The following is a 14,806-nucleotide window of genomic DNA, read 5'->3' as shown; positions in this document are numbered from 1 at the left end:
CGCAGCCTGCCTGCTGGGAAGCCGTGAGGGCTCATCCTCCCACCCGGCTGAAGCCACGGGTGCTGCTGGCTCAGGCCTGATCCTGCCACTGCCTTTTAGCAAGCAGAACCCCGTGCTTCCATAGGATCAGCCAACTGAAGGGAGAGGAGCGAGCGACCAGGCAGGGCCCAGCACAAGGCTGAGGTGTGAGCATCCTGCATGCAGCCCCTGCGAGAGCATCCTCAGCAGCCCCAGCAGCAAAGGCTCCGGCGCTGCCTAAGCCAAAAAAACGGCTGCTGCATCATAAGGATGGCAAAGAGGGAGCATTATCATAGATGCTCCCCTCGACACTCATGCTGGGGAGATGCCGCCACCACCACCACATTAGAGGAACGGTGAGGGATCAGGTCGTGAGACCCCTCCCCAGGCAGAGTCAGCTTTCCAGCCACGCAGATGGCTTTCCCACCACCACCCCACCAGCACCTCGCCTGCACCCCTCGTGCTCCATCTGCCCTGCAGGGGTGCCCGCTGTCACCAGTGAGCTCTCCATAGATGCATCCATCACCCAGCAACACCACCCCAGAGCCTCGCTCCTCCCGCAGGGAGCCTCTGGAGAGGTTTCCAGCAGAGGCCCTGGGGATGCAGGCTGGAGCCTCGGGGAGAAGGTGAATGGCAAGATGACAGAGTCTACCAACTACACTAAGTTATTCAGAGGGTGGAAACAAAACTGATGCTGAAGAGTCACACTACAAGCTGTTGGAAGTCAGAAGAATATTCTGGAAAAACGCGGCTGCTGGCTTTCTCACCCCCCCTCCCTGAGCACCCTGCCCAGGAGGGGACCATCCGTAGCGGCTCCTGGCTGGAGCACGGCTGTCCCTGCCTGTGCGCAGGATGCCAAGTAGAGAGGCAAGGCAGCACGTGTGCCCGGGCTGCCAACAGTGCACCCCATCTGGTGCTCTACACGACACAGGAGAGCTTTCCAAAAGGACCTCCAAGGGTGGGCCTCAATACTGGAACCATCCTAGCCCAGCTCAAAGCAGCAGATGAAACCCCTGGGAGAAGACCAGGCTCTTTCCCTAGCCTGCCATGCACGTCAGCTGAGTACCATCCTCTGCCGAGAGCATGGCACAGGAGGCTGCAAGGCACCGTGTCCTGCAGAAGGGTACCTGAATGCTCAGCACCCTCCTCCCCAGCAAGGAAAGGCACCGTTCTCATCCCAGAGGATGCACCGGCTGCCGTTGGACTTTTGACATCACCACGCTGGCCAGCACTCTCAGGTCCATCGGAAAGCACTGGAGATGATGAGGGGAACTCATTAGCGCCAGGAGGGAGAAGCAGAAGGCATGAAATCGGGCAGTGACATCTAACAGGGAGGCTTTGTGCATTCTGATTTGAACGGGTGGCTGCCACCAGACCTGCCTCCTCCGCAATTAGACCTGTAACATGAGAGCTGGTAAACAGCCCGGCTGTCAGCTATGCCCTTTGGCCAGGGAAGGAGCTTTATCCACCATCAGCTCTGCTTGGTTGAAAATAATTCAGGCTTGTTATGATGGCTCTTCCCTGCCCTAAAAAGCTGTGGCCAAAGTCTCAGTGAGGGTCTAGATACTGGAGTGGTATCAGCTGCTCAAGAGAGACAGAAGTAAGCTGCCTTGGGGCAGGGGGGCACGGGTCAGAGGTCCCATGCTGGTCACTTTGGACAGCCGGAGGGGGACCAGTCCAAGGAGGTTTATTGCCAAGCAAAGGCACCTGATCTTAGCTCACAGTCTGGTGTCATGAGGGAAAAGGAGCTGCTACAAGCCCAGCATCTCCCAGCCTCTTGGAGCTTCTGCAGGGAGCCCAGAGCAGGCTGTCTCCACGACTGCACCGCATAAATCCATTAGGGTCCCCAGCAGAGAGGTGTTGTGTCCGTGCCGTTTGGGGGGTGACAAGAGGAGCCCCAGACATGTGGCTCAGGCCCCACAGAGCGGGATCGTGCTGCCTGCCATTCTTGGGGGGCTCCCCGGGGAAACAGGTCCCTTTCAGGGGCCAGCGTGCTTCAGCTAATGGAGGTAACAGCAGATACAGCTCTGAGATCCGCAACCCGGCAGGGAAAACAGCAAGCTGCAAAACATATTCTTCTCCTGCTCCTTGCCTCGTGCCCACAGCCGCGGCATGCTGGGGGCAGTGGTGGCCATGGCCCCTTGGCAGCCACCAACCTTCTTCCAGCAGGACCCCGGGATGTCTCCCGCTGCAGTCTCTCGCTGTCCTTTCTAGCTGAACGCACTCGCACCGCCAGCGCTCCAGGCCTGTGACAGCACAGCCGTTACCACAGCTCTGCCGAGCGAGGGGAACGTCATCCCTGCCTCCCCCGGCCCCGCGCAGCAGCCATCCTCCCTCCCCCCGTCCTCCCCCTGCCACGGCGGGGCAGGCTGAGCAGCCAGCAGCCCCGGGAAGGCGGCAGCCTGCCGAAGCGCCGAGGAGAGCAAATGGATGCAAAATAAAGGCGTGCGTGTTCTGCCAGGTGTGCTGCTCCTGCTCGCGGCACCCACACTTTGCCAGCAGTCCCACGGAATGGGGGTTTTTTCCCCCACTCCTAATAAGAGGGGCTGCCACTTGGCACTCTCTTTGAGCCCAACTTGCCCACACCGAGTCCTCGGCTGTCTGGAAGGGGCTGCAGCCCAAACGTGGCCCGGCAGCGTCGGCATCCCTCCTGCTGCTTCGCTGCCAGCAGCCCTTTGCAGAGAACAGCGTAGTCCCCAGGAGGGATGGGGGCTGCAGGAGACACGTGCTCTCAGCGGTGGTGGCTGGGGCCCTGCACAAGCCAAGGGTGAGCAGGACCAGAGGAACCCTGGGAGCACAGAGCCCAGGCCAAGTTGCACGGTTGACCCAAACACCTCTGCCCACCATCTCGTATTTCTACCCATCACTTCGGTGAACAAGTCCACAAGCGTTTTGAGAGGAATCCCTGCTGGCACCCGGGTGCCAATTGCATCCATTCTGGCTCCGTAAGATGTCGGAGATGAGATGAGGCTCCAGTGATGGCCCTTGTAGGGCAATGCCAAGCCCTGGCAAACACAAGGGTGTGCCCTCTCATCCCATCACCAGCACGCCACAGGAAGGAGCAAGGTGTCCAGCCAAGATTGACTCTGGGTGGAATCTGCTTTTGCAGTGAAGATCTGCTTAAATGCTAAACAAGGTGACTCCTCACTTCCCTCAATTTTGCAAGAATCTCCCCTCCCGAGGCCCCTAACTTACCATCCCCGGCACAACTGCCACGTCTCATGTATGTGGGCTGTCCCTAAGGAAGAAGCGGCCAACCTGCTGCCAGCAGTGCACCAGAGAGGGGATGCCATTCCCCCACCCTGATGTATCCATAATTCTCTTGACAAGGTTTCCAAAGACAGGCAATAACTTTCTCTGAAGAAAGCAGATGCACTTGGGTTTCTCCTCCCCAGCCTCCCCGGTGGAAGGCAGCCCCGACAGCTGCCGCATCCCCGAGGCTCAGCATCTCCGAGGAGCAGTGATCAAAGCCACCCCTCTCCCATCACGGTAGGCTCCGGATGTCAGCTCCATGACACCCCGCCTACCCATCCTGCCGGAGAGACTCCGTGCATTCATCAGGCATCTCCAGAGAGGCACACAGCAATCTGGAAGGCCCAGAGATGCCAGACCGCTAATGTGCTAGGGAAAAGACGTCAGTGAATATTACAAACACCCCAGAGGACGAGGCAGGCCAAGGGAGGAAAGACCTGGAAGGAATCAGACAAAAAAAAAAGAGGGCGAGAGCAGGCACGTGGGAAATTCACAGAGGAATGGTGCTGCCTTCTTTCTTATTTCAAAAAGGGGGATATTGCTGGGGCAAATTTAACTGCACTGCAAAAAGGTAAAGAGGATCTCGCATTCCTCTTCTCCTGCCCGACACCGCAGTGTTAGGTGCTGCCACCCGTGACCTGCGGGAGACCAAAAACGCAAGGCACAAGTCCTGGCTCGTGCTCTGCTCCTCCAAGACAGACACAGCCAGCAGGGACCGAAACGGTTGCGATCCGTCTTCACGGTGGCAGGGCTCATACTGCAGCGGGAGCGTCACCTCCCCGGGGCAGCATCGCCCCACCATCAGGCTGTCACTCACGCCGGGGACAGCCCCTGGGCACGCAAAAGCGCAGGCAGGTCACAAACCAGATTGTACCGTTTTGGCATGGTGGTGGCGGGGGGAGGCTGAGCATCCTGGTAGCCCAAAGCCCTCTGCTCACCCAGCCTTCCCTTCCCTCCGAGCCCTCCAGCAGCAGAGCCCGGTTCAGCAGCAGGTGCAGGGGAAGCGGAGCCAGCCCGGAGCTGCCGGCCGCCCAGCAGGTCCACGCAGCATGGCCACAACAGCCTGCTCTCGCTGTGCCGAAGCCAGAGCAGCATCTAGGTCAGGCTCAGAAGAAAACAACAAAGCAGCCGAGCAGCCCTCAGCTGGGACCGGGGGACGCTGACACAGTAACCGTACAGCAACAGCTCAGCATGGCCCCGCTCCTTCTCTGTGTCACAGGAGAGCTCCCTATGGAAAAAGGGAGCAAAAACAATAAAAGGAGCAACTTTCAGTGAAAAGCACCTGAATCTGACGCCTCCCCAGGAACAGAGGCAGCTGCCTGCTCCCTGCTGGCTTTCAGACCTGCCGGCTGGCAAAGGGCAGCGTGGGCCCAGCCCACAGCATCCGCACCCTCCCGCCTCCCTGCAGCCGCTGGTCACAGCTGGAGAGATCCAGAGAGGCACAAGTCATGCTGGATAAACACAGCGATGATCCTCTTCAGCTACCTGGTACCCAGAGCCCTGCAAAATTGCAGGGGTGTTTGCCCAGCCCACCACATAATAAACAACAGAAGGGGGGTACAGAAGGGTCTTCCAGGAATGTGAATCCTCTCCATGAAAATCATAAGAGTGTGATGGGCACAGTCTCACCAGAGACTTCACTGGCTACAACTGCCACGTGTGATGACTTCCACTGTGGGTGACTGGGAGAGGCTTCGATCCTGTGACTTAGGAAATAACCAGCTCCTTACACTGTTCCTAACCCCAGCACTTATCACTGACTGACTCAGAGTGGAGTCAAACCCCAACTTTAATCAGCATCCCAGTGTTATTAATAGAGCCATGCACAAAACCTGTCAGGCAGAAGAGCCCAGGCCAGCAGAAGCATCATTTACCTGCCAGCATCACCTTTGACAAAGCAGCTCTACCCACCTGCCTCCCACCAGCCCAGCCCCCAGCAAAGCCCACCTTTCCTTCCATTTGTACCAGAAACACCCCACAGCCCTCCCATGAAAGGACAGAGACAGGAGGGCTCCGAGCTGCTCAGCCTCTGAGCTTTTTCTGATCCCGCCCCACATTTCTTCCCCCCGGGCAGGGACCGTGCTGCTACCCCCAGCCAGCAGCTCCGAGCCCCACCGCACTCCACAGCCGCATCTTCAGATGACACCACCGAGATGGCAAAGCCTGCGGAGACGGGAGAAGCCGGGCAGGCTGGGGGAGGGGAGCTGAAGCATCCTAGAGGGCATCTTTGCCTCCTCCCAGGCGGCGGGAGGCTAAATCCAGAGCAGCATGGTGAGGACGAGCTGCCTCTCGGCACAGCCCCACCTCGCCCGGGTACCCCCCACCCTGGCACTGCCCACCCTTCCCGGGCAAGTGTGCGCTTCATTGTTGGTGCAAACAAAGGAGGGGTTTGTGTCTGCCGAGGAGAAAGGAAATCAGAGGCAAAAATCATCCAGCAGCCCTGGATATATGCAGATTACACTGCAGAAGGTTGCATTAATGTAGCATTTTCCAGACATCAGTTAATCCCCCTGGCCGTGTGCTGTCTCTGTTTCCCTGGCAGAGGTGGGCTGTCCCACCTGAGGCCACAAAGGCAACCGGTGCCCACAGAAAAATCTGACATCCCTGACCCGACACCTCCCGTGGGGCCAGGCAAGCTGCTGGGTGCGAAACGCAAGCCATGTGCCCACCAGCACGCCCGTGGGCATCGCTTTGGCAAGGAACTCGGTCTATTCTTATCGAGGAAAAATGAGGACGCTGGGATTCCCGTTAGCTGTCTGGGGAGCGAGCTACGGATCGACAGGCTGTCAGTCTCAGAGCGGATGTCTGGCTACAGGGCGAGTGGAAGGGAGAAGCGCTCTCCTGCTGTTTGCCCTTCAGGGATGCATCCTCTGCTGCCCTGCCCCCATCACGTCCGAGATGGCCCAAGGGGTGGGTTTTGCTGGGCTGCCTGCCCTGGCGCTCACTGGGGTGCCCTGCTCGGTCTCCGTGATGAACCCCAGGTCACGCAGAGGCTGCTCGGGGCTCTTCCCAGCAGCAGTGCGATGCTGGCAGGCCTCAGTTTGCCGTGGCCATTCCCTGGATCCCAGGTTTCGGCAATCAACGACCTTGCTCCTCTTGCCCTGCAGCTGCTTAGGAGGACCTCAAGCACCAGCAGCAGCACGGGGGCTGGATCAATCCACGTTTAGAAAGGCATCACCGGGCCATCCGCCCTCCAAAGGCTTTTCCCAACAATTCCCAGCACCTGGCCAGAGCCCGGGTGCCCTCCCTTCCCCGCCTGATGGAGACACCGGTAAGGCCGGTGGCAGCCAGGACCAGCCCCGCAGGCTCTCGCTGCCCGGCGCTGCAGCGCGGCGACCCAGAGGACGCCCGTCGAAGACACAACTCCTCCCTTCTGCTCCCATTTCTGCCACATCATTTTCCCTCCCCGGGCTGCCCCGGGCGCCACCGGCGGCTCCACCTCCCGCACCGCGCACCGGACACTGCCGGGGGGGGCCGGGGTGAGGCCGGGGGCGGTGGTGGGGGGATGCCGCCACGCCGCACTCCCCGGGCTCGGCACCGCCGAGCAGGTGCCCCCCCCCTCCCCCGCCAAGAACCGCATCCCCCACACCCCCGCGGGCAGCATCCCCACGCCGCCGCGGGTGGGCCGGCCGGGCGGGCGGCCCGCTCACCTTTTCCACGTTCTCCACCGTGAAGTCGAGGCCCTGCGGCGGCGGCGCCTCCGCCCTCCGCTCCATGGCTGCGGCGGCGCTTCAGGAGGCGGCGGCGGCAGCGGGCGGGCGACAGCGGCGGCGCACGGGCAGCCGCATCGCGGCGGGACCCGCCTCCCCGCCCCGACGAGGGCGGCGGCGGGGCGGCTCGGCTCGGTACGGCGCGGCGGGCAGCGGCGGTGGGGCCGGGACGCGCCCCCAGGGACGCCCCGAGCGGCGGCACCGCCGCCCCGCTCCGCTCCGGCACCGCCTCGTCCCGCCGCCCCGCAGGCGCGGCCGGACAGCCCGGGACCTGCCGCCGCGCCGCACGCCGGGAGACGTAGTCCCGGGCCCAAGCGCGTCCCCTGCCGGCCGCCGGGCACCCAGCGTCCCCCCGGCTCCCCACGCGTGGCGCCGCTCAGCACCGCCTCCCGCCGCCGGCACACGGGTGGCAAACACGCCGGTCACCCCCGTCCCTCCGTGTACCCCCCCTCCTCATCACGGGGACACGCGGGGGTTGGACACGCAGCCCATCGCTTTATTGCTACAGGTAAAAGGCGACTGTACAAAAATAGAGTTTATCCCTCAAATTTTACAAATAATAGAAAAAAAGGGGGCTGGGGGCACGGGGCACCGGGCGCTGCCCAGGGCTTCACAGCAGCGCTGGGGTTAAATTACACCCGGCCCCCGGGGGCCCAAAGTCATAAATAGGAGCTGCCGCTCAAGAACAATAAATAAATAATTTAGAGTAATAAATAGTTTAGTGCCGCAGCACCGCAGGGGCAGCAGGGGGACCCTGCAACCCCCCTGGGATCCGGGCAGGGGTCCCGGCAGGTACCCGTGCCCCACTGCCCTGTGGAGCACCGGGGGGTGCTGCCAGCCCGGGTGCAGGTCCCCCACACTGCGCTGGCACGGTTTTGGCCCTCCTGCACCCCTGTCCTCAGGGGACACCCCCTCCTTGCAGCGCAGCTCTGGCCGCTACCACCCCCAGGGTGCCCGAAGGGACAGGGAGGCTTTGCCCCCTTTCTGTCCCCCTCTGAAGCTCGGGCGACGCTTGGCCCCAGCTCCCCCAAAGCAGGGGTGCGGGAGCACCAGTCCAGGCAGGGCACAGGCAAGCCGGGTGCTGCTGGGGGGCACCAGGCTGGCAGGTCCCTGCGAGCAGCGGGGATGCTCCTCTCCCAGGGCTGAGCCGGGGTGCACCCGGCCGGGACCCTGCGTAGCCGGTGGCAACCAGCTGCTTGGCACTGAGCGGGAGGGGGCTCGGTTGCCCACGCCCCCATCATGGCTCCATCTCGCCTCGGTCCCTCGTGGCCATGTAAAACCGGGGGCACGCGCCTCTGCCAGACCCTTCCTCTGAGCATCGGTGCTGCTGTGCACCACGAGCCGGGGTCTGCCGGCATGTGACGAGCCGGGGCCGAGCCGGCAGCCCCCTCCTCAGCCGATGCAGCTGCACTCAGCCGCTGAGAGCTTCTCCACTGTCTGCCACGTGTTCTGCACGTCCATGAAGGAGACGGCCTCGTAGCGGGTGGGCCGGCAGCAGGGGTGGCTGAGGACCCGCTCCTGCGGCCCTGGGGTTATGAGCTGCTGCCGCAGCAGGCTGCCCAGCGTCAGGTCGTAGTTGCTGCGCGCCCGGTGGCAGGACCCGCTGCAGTACTTGAAGAGCACAATCTCGTCCGAGTTGAAGCCCAGGCCCAGGTCGCGCACCTTCACCATCAGGTTGCGGATGTGGCAGTTGCGCCCGCGGGTCCCCCGCGAGGGTTTCCGTGTCCCCTTCTTGGCTTTGCCGGTGCCTGGCGGTGAGCGCTCAGCACGCAGCAGCAGGTCCTCTGCCAGCTCCATGGTGCCCGGGCCACCCGTCGTTGCATTGTCCCCTGCACCCAGAGGGGACAGCACCATCAGACCCCATTCCACACCTGCCACCCTCCTGGAGCCTGCCGAGCCTTCCTGTCCCCCCACCGTGACCTGCAGACTCCTCCTGACCACCCACCACAGCACTGGCCAGGTGCTCGCAGGGCAGCAGGGTGGGTGGGCACCCACCCAAGCAGCTCCTCATCCCCAGGGCTCTGCCACCATCCCCAGCATGAAGCACGGAGCCCCGCTGCCCTTCCACGATGTGCAGAGGAAGCCCCACAGAGGCTGGGGCTCACCACAGAGGCTGGGGCTCACCACAGAGGCTGGGGCTCACCACAGAGGCTCCCAACCCACCCATGCCCCACGGTCAGGACCACCATGCCCAGGCTGGGGTTCCTGCCCCAACACGCACCATACAGCTGGCTCCAGGCAGCGGCGAGCGGTACCTCCACGTCGTCCTCCTCAGCCGGGCTGGCGGTGGCCATGCCCCGCGGTGTGGGGGCCGCGTCCAGCGTCTCGTTGCAGTGTGGCGTTCGCAGGGTGCCTGCAGCCAGCCCGGCCAGCAGCGAGAGGATGGCGAGGAGCCCCCACAGCATCCCTTCCTGCGACAAAGCACAGCACAGCAGGGTGAGCCCCGGCAAGGGTCCCCACCAGGGAGGAGACCCCACGAGCTGGGGATGGGGACAGGGAGTGTGGTCCCGGCCACTGCAGCCAGCCAGGCCTGGGCTCACCTTGAGCTGCGGGTGTGTGGTGGGTCCTGCAGGTCTTGGCTCTGGTGGCCCCGCTCGCTGCTCCATGCTGGCTGAAAGTGCAGAGGAGGGGGTCAGCACCCATGCAGAGGGGACGGGGTGGACATCAAGCTGGCCAGATGGGAGCTGGCACACCTCTCCCCTGTCCCTGCCAAGCATGCCATCCCCTCCCTCACCCCCCCAGCACCCCACAACTCCTCCTGCACCCCATGCATGCCCCTCCCCATCCTCTCCCCACACAGACAGGCATCCTTGCCACCCCGCACACCCCTTCCTGGAGGTTTGGCAGCTGGGGCGGCCCAGCCTTCGTCCAGCACCTCTCCTCAGGGGGATGCAGCCGCCTCCTTGTGCAAGCAGCCCGGGATGCCAGGCTGGGCCGTGAGGCAGCGGCTGGGGCTGGGAGTGCCGCGGGGGGGGCTCCTTTCCCATGGCCCTTCCCTGGGAATGTTTTTCTTGCTCGCGGTGGGAGCCTGACCTTGGAAACTCCAAATCCATTAGCGCAGGGTCCCTGGGTGCAGCCACCCCCCGTCCCTGCGCTGGCTCCCCGGCCCATTGCCTGCAGGGAGGTGGGACATGCAGCCCCAGAGCAGCCCGGGTGAGTGGGGCCGTGAGGGGCAGGACGGGCAGGCAGGTCCCATGGGGACATGGCGGGGTAAGGGGCACCACGTTGGGCTCACTGTAGCCATTTACCCCAACACCAGTGCCCAGCATCCACTGTCTCAACACACACAGGGGAATTTGGTCCCTGCCATGCCTGGTCCCAGCACAGCAGCAACTACAGCCTCAGGGGAGTGATGTCCCCTGGGAGGTGCAGGGGCAACTCTGCAGCCACATGTTGCACCTCCTTCCCCAGGTCCCCTGGGGTGCAGGGAGGGCCCTGTCCCCCAGTGTCCCAAGCCAAGATCCCCCCAGAGGTGGTTCCCAAGGGGGCTTTAACCCTCTTTGTCCTGTCTGCTGCATCCCCTGTCTCTTGGGATAGGACTGTCTCCTCGGAGCTTGATGGCATCCTGCAGCGGGGAGTCACCCTGTCCCCTCCATGGCTTTGCCCCAGCATATCTCAGGTGCTTCCATGGCAAAGCTGGGATGGGATATACTGAGGAGAGCGCTCCTGGACAAAAAAATGAAGGGCTGCGGCTGCACATTGGTGGGACAAGGAGACAAAATCAATTCCCCCAGTCTCCCCAGCATCTCAGGGTATGGTCCCCAAGTCACGATTGCCACATCTCATGCCACCCTGCACTGGCCGCACCATGGCAAGAGGTCGTGATGGGCACTACCAGGCCTATACGCCTCCTCCGGAGGCCGTACACCGGCCAGGATGCCTCTCCGGTGCAGGCAGGGCTGGCACCGGCCCCCGCGGCCCCACCAGCCGCTGCAGCCTGGCCAAGCACAGCCCACGCAGCACGTCTCTCCCGTGGCGGCCCGTGGCCCCGCGCCAGCCGCTGCCGCCAGGTCATGGTTTTCCCAGGCCGGCACCCCCGGAGGGGCCAGGCGAGGGTCCCTGCGCCACGCTGGGAGGGGACGAGTCTTCTACCCGCCCCCCGTCCGGGTCCCCGCTCCCGCAGCCGTCCGCCCCGCCGCGGCCCCTGGGCCCCAGCATCCCGGCAGGACGGGACGGGACGGGACAGGACGGGATGGGACGGCGCAGCCGGTGCAGTTCAGGCTTCTCCCGTCCGGCGGCAGCACGGCCCCGAGCTCTGCGGCGGGAGCGCTGCCGGCGGGGCGCCGGGCGAGGGCAGCCTCCCTTCTTCCCCGGGCGGCCCCGATGCCGGCCCTGCCAGCGCCCCCACAGAGACGGAGCCCCGGCCCCAGGCGCAGCTCCCCGGGCGCGCAGGACCGCAGCCCACGCTGCCCCCGCACCCCTGCGGGCAGGGGCAGCACCCGGCCCTGATCAGCCCCTGCTTTCCCCCGGCGCGGGCAGGGCTGAGACAAGCTCCTGAGCACCCCACGGGGTGCCAGACCTGCACCCCCCACGGCAGAACCCCAGCTCCCGCATGGCGGGGGGAGGATCTGGCTGGCTGCAAGAGCCCACCTGGGCCATTAACAGGCACAGGAGCCCTTTCCAGGGTCAGGATCAGACCCATCCATGTGAGGACCTGCCTCACCCCCTCCCGCCACATATGTCCCCCACCCGGGGGCTGAGCAGCAGCGGGTCACCGCACACCCACTCGTGGAGACCCCCGCTGCCCGCACAGTGCACAGGGCGCCGGGGAATGAGTGCCCCGTGGACCGCACCAGGCCCCCGGGGGCGGCAGGAGCCACTCGTGAAGCGTATCCACGCGGGGCCAGCGGGTGCCCCAGCCCCGGGGTGAGGGTCTCAGCTCACGGAGTGGCCGCTTTGGGAAGGGGGCTATGCTCGCCACTGCTGGTCGTGCCAGCCCTGCAGCCGCAGCTCTTGCCCGGAGCGCGGGGGGATGCACGGAGACCCCCATGGGCACCTGCGGGTACCGGCGGAGCCGGCGGAGGCCCGGCATCCCACCGCGCTGGCCCCGGCAGGAGGAGCGACGGGCGGGGGGGTGGGTGTCAGAAATCAACCCCACGTGTGACGCGGGGCTGGCACCCGCCCCGCAAAGCCGTGGGAGGCCGGAGCGGGACACGTGGGGCACGCGGGCGACACCAAACCCGGCCCCAGCCCGGGGAGAGCAGAGCCGGGGGGCGCCGGGTAGTGCCGGCCTGGGCACGGCCGCCCCGGGGCTTTCCCCGCTCACTGCCCGGGCAGCCGGGCACAGGCCCGCCCGACGTGCCCAAAGGGCCGGGGCGGGAGCCCAGGGAAGAGGCGGGTGCGACCGTCCCTGTGTCCCCCGGCACCCGCAGCGGGGTCCCGCCTCTCCCCGCCCGGGCAGGGAACCCCGGCCCCGCCGCGGCCCCGAGCGCTTCCCGCCGCCGGTCGGGGCTCGGCACCCCGGGAGTCGCCCGGCGGGGACCTGCCCGGGGGTGGCCCGAGCCCCCTCGCCGCCCCGCGGGTATCGCCGGGGGGCGGGCGGCGAAGCGGCCGTCCCCCCTCCGCGTCCCTCCCGCAGCCCCGGTACGAGCCCCCGCCGAGGCTCGGCGCCGCCGGCAGGCTGGGGCGGACGCTGCCGCCCGCCGCCCCGGTCCGCACTCACCGTGCCCGCGGCGGGGACCATCCCCCGGGCAGCCGCCGCCCCGCATCGCCTCCACTCCCCGCCGCCCCCCGCCGCCCGCCGCGCCGGGGCGGGGCGCGGGCGGGGGCCGGCGCTGCCCCGCCGGCACCGGCACCGGCTCCCGCCGCTGCTCCCGCTGCGCCTCGGGGTGCGGGTCCCGGTCCCGGTGCGCCTCGGGGTGCAGTGCCGGCGAGCGGACGCGCAGTGCGGGGCAGCGGCGGCTCCATCCCGCTCCGCCGCCGCCGCCGGTGTCAAATTCCAGCCGCCGTCACCTGACGGGCGGGGCGGGCACCGGCACCGGGACCCCATCCGCAGCGAGACCCCGCATCGGCGCCGGGACCGCCCCGGGACCAGGACGGCACCGGGATCCCGCCAGCAGCAGGAGCCGCAGCCCGACCCGCATCAGCACCGGCTCCGCGCCGGGACCCGCACGGCCGGCGAGCTCCCGCGGAGATTCGCACCCCGCCGGGAACGGCACCGGGACCCCCGGCGGCACCCGACCCCCGCCACCACCACCTTCCCGCCGGCCGAGCCCCGGGCCGGCGGACACCCAGCCCGGACGGACGGACGCCCCCTGAGCGGGGCTCCCGCCCCGACAGCCCGGTCGCAGCGCTGGCAGGACGGAGGCACGGACACCCGCGGGGACTCAGCCCTTCCCGGAGCGCTCCGGCAGCAGAGCCCCACGGGGACCCCTTGCACACAGCGGGCCACCCGCGCCCGTGGGGACCCCGCGGGGACGGGTTTGGCGGGGCAGGGCGGGGGCCGTCCCGGCAGCGGCGGGGCTGGCCGGCGACCCACGCACCCCGAGCCACCGCGGGCCACCGGTGTGCCTGGCGTTCACGTCCGGCCTCGCCGGAGGAGGAGTCCGGCCTCCCTGCCCTGCCTCCCAGCCCGCCCGCGCCCCGCCGCCACGGCCCACGGGCGGCCCCGCCGCCAGGTCCGCCGCGGCGGGGCCGCCCGCCGCCGGGCTCCTTACCTCCGCCGTCTCCCTGCCTCCCTCCGCCGGGGCCGTCGCAGGCCCCGGGGACATGGGGGCCGGCTGGCGAGCCTAGCCGAGCCCGTGTGAGTCCTTACGTCACCGCCCAGGGCCCTCCACGTCCATCCCGGGGCTCTCGAGTGCTCCTTGCAAACGTGCCAAATCCCAGGGCCGCCTCCGCTCTGTCCCGCTTCACACGTGCTCCCCTGGCCGCAGCCGGCCGCCGGGGCAAAGCCCAGGCCGGGCGAGCCCCCCCCGGGGTCAGCCCTCATGGCCCACCGGCCCCCCGGGCCCTGCCGGCGGCGGGGTCCGGAGGCGTCCGGGCGGGCTGCGCGCCCCGGGATGCCGCTCGCTGTGTCATCTGCCCCGGCAGCGCTCCGCCGCCTCGGCGCAACCTCCCCGGGCTTATATAACTCCCCGGTTGGAGCGGGGCCAGCGGCTCGATCACCGGCTGTGCCGCGGCCGCACGCCGGCCCACAGGTCGCCCGTGGGGTCTGCCCCAGCACCCGGGCCCCCTGCGTGGCGTTAACTGCTTCCCCACTGTACGGCAGCTCAGACCCCGCTGCAGGGCTGCGAGCCGCTGGCCACAGTGCGAGCCACCGGCCGCCTCGTCTTGTCTCATCTCGTCGGATTATCCAGCGCGAGGATGACAACTCCCGCGTCCCTCCTGCGGCATCACCTGCCGGGGAATGTGCTGACACAGGCGGCGTCGGCTAAGCTGTCACCGCCACCGCTAGCAGGGATGGTGGAGGTGGCACGCAGCCCGGAGCTGCTGCCCCTGCCCTGGCGTGGCACGGCATGGCCCTGGTCCCCCCCTGCTCCCAGCACCGGTGGCTTGGACAAGCCTGTGGCTTGGGGTGGCTTCATGCCTGCTAGTGGGACTGCCGTGGGGCTGCTCCCATCCATGATGCCCTCATGGGAGCTGGCAGAGGTGATGCCCTGGATGCCTTGGCCCAGCAGAAGCTTGGAGGCCCAGGAGCATCCCTGGGGGACAGGGGACAGGAAACAGGATCCTCTGCTTGGGAGAGCTGCAGACTAACGGGGCTGCCTGCTTGGAAAGTTTCCGTGCAAGTGGCATGTCCTGCCCCAGGTTGCCTGGCTGTCCCCACAGCCGTGCCCGTGCAGGGGGAGCGGCCCAGGAAGGGCTGCCAATGGAGGGGAGAGCTGCCT

General features: G+C 66.6%; 2 protein-coding genes across 6 annotated transcripts in view; both read right to left on the bottom strand.

The window, feature by feature from the left end:
• The window catches only part of IPO13 (importin 13), a 32,314-nt gene extending 25,185 nt beyond the window's left edge, over positions 1-7,129 (bottom strand). For all 3 annotated transcript variants that reach the window (XR_012588664.1, XM_074597385.1, XM_074597386.1), the window contains exon 1: positions 6,921-7,129. Coding sequence is in view for 2 of the 3 variants with exons in the window: in XM_074597385.1 (XP_074453486.1) it covers positions 6,921-6,986 (66 nt within the window). In the remaining variant the exon portion in view is untranslated. The remainder of the gene's footprint in view (positions 1-6,920) is intronic.
• Positions 7,130-7,453: 324 nt separating this feature from the next.
• Positions 7,454-13,995, bottom strand: ARTN (artemin). Of its 3 annotated transcripts, none has more exons than XM_074599497.1 (4): positions 13,637-13,995; positions 9,521-9,591; positions 9,202-9,391; positions 7,454-8,809 (listed from the first exon to the last, which is right to left on the bottom strand). In XM_074599497.1, exons 2-4 carry the CDS (start codon positions 9,584-9,586, stop codon positions 8,373-8,375), a joined length of 693 nt encoding a protein of 230 aa, XP_074455598.1. In that variant the 5' UTR covers positions 9,587-9,591; positions 13,637-13,995; the 3' UTR covers positions 7,454-8,372. The 3 variants fall into 3 exon arrangements, with proteins under 3 accessions (XP_074455598.1, XP_074455599.1, XP_074455597.1); XM_074599498.1 differs by lacking the exon at positions 13,637-13,995 and adding an exon at positions 12,643-12,909; XM_074599496.1 differs by lacking the exon at positions 13,637-13,995 and having other exon boundaries at positions 9,521-10,365.
• Between the last annotated feature and the right edge of the window lie 811 nt (positions 13,996-14,806).

The sequence above is a fragment of the Larus michahellis genome, chromosome 8 (assembly GCF_964199755.1).
Source record: "Larus michahellis chromosome 8, bLarMic1.1, whole genome shotgun sequence".
NCBI lineage: Eukaryota > Metazoa > Chordata > Aves > Charadriiformes > Laridae > Larus > Larus michahellis.
The sequence above is the reverse complement of the archived record's forward strand: the minus strand, read 5'-3'. Positions and strand labels throughout refer to the sequence as shown.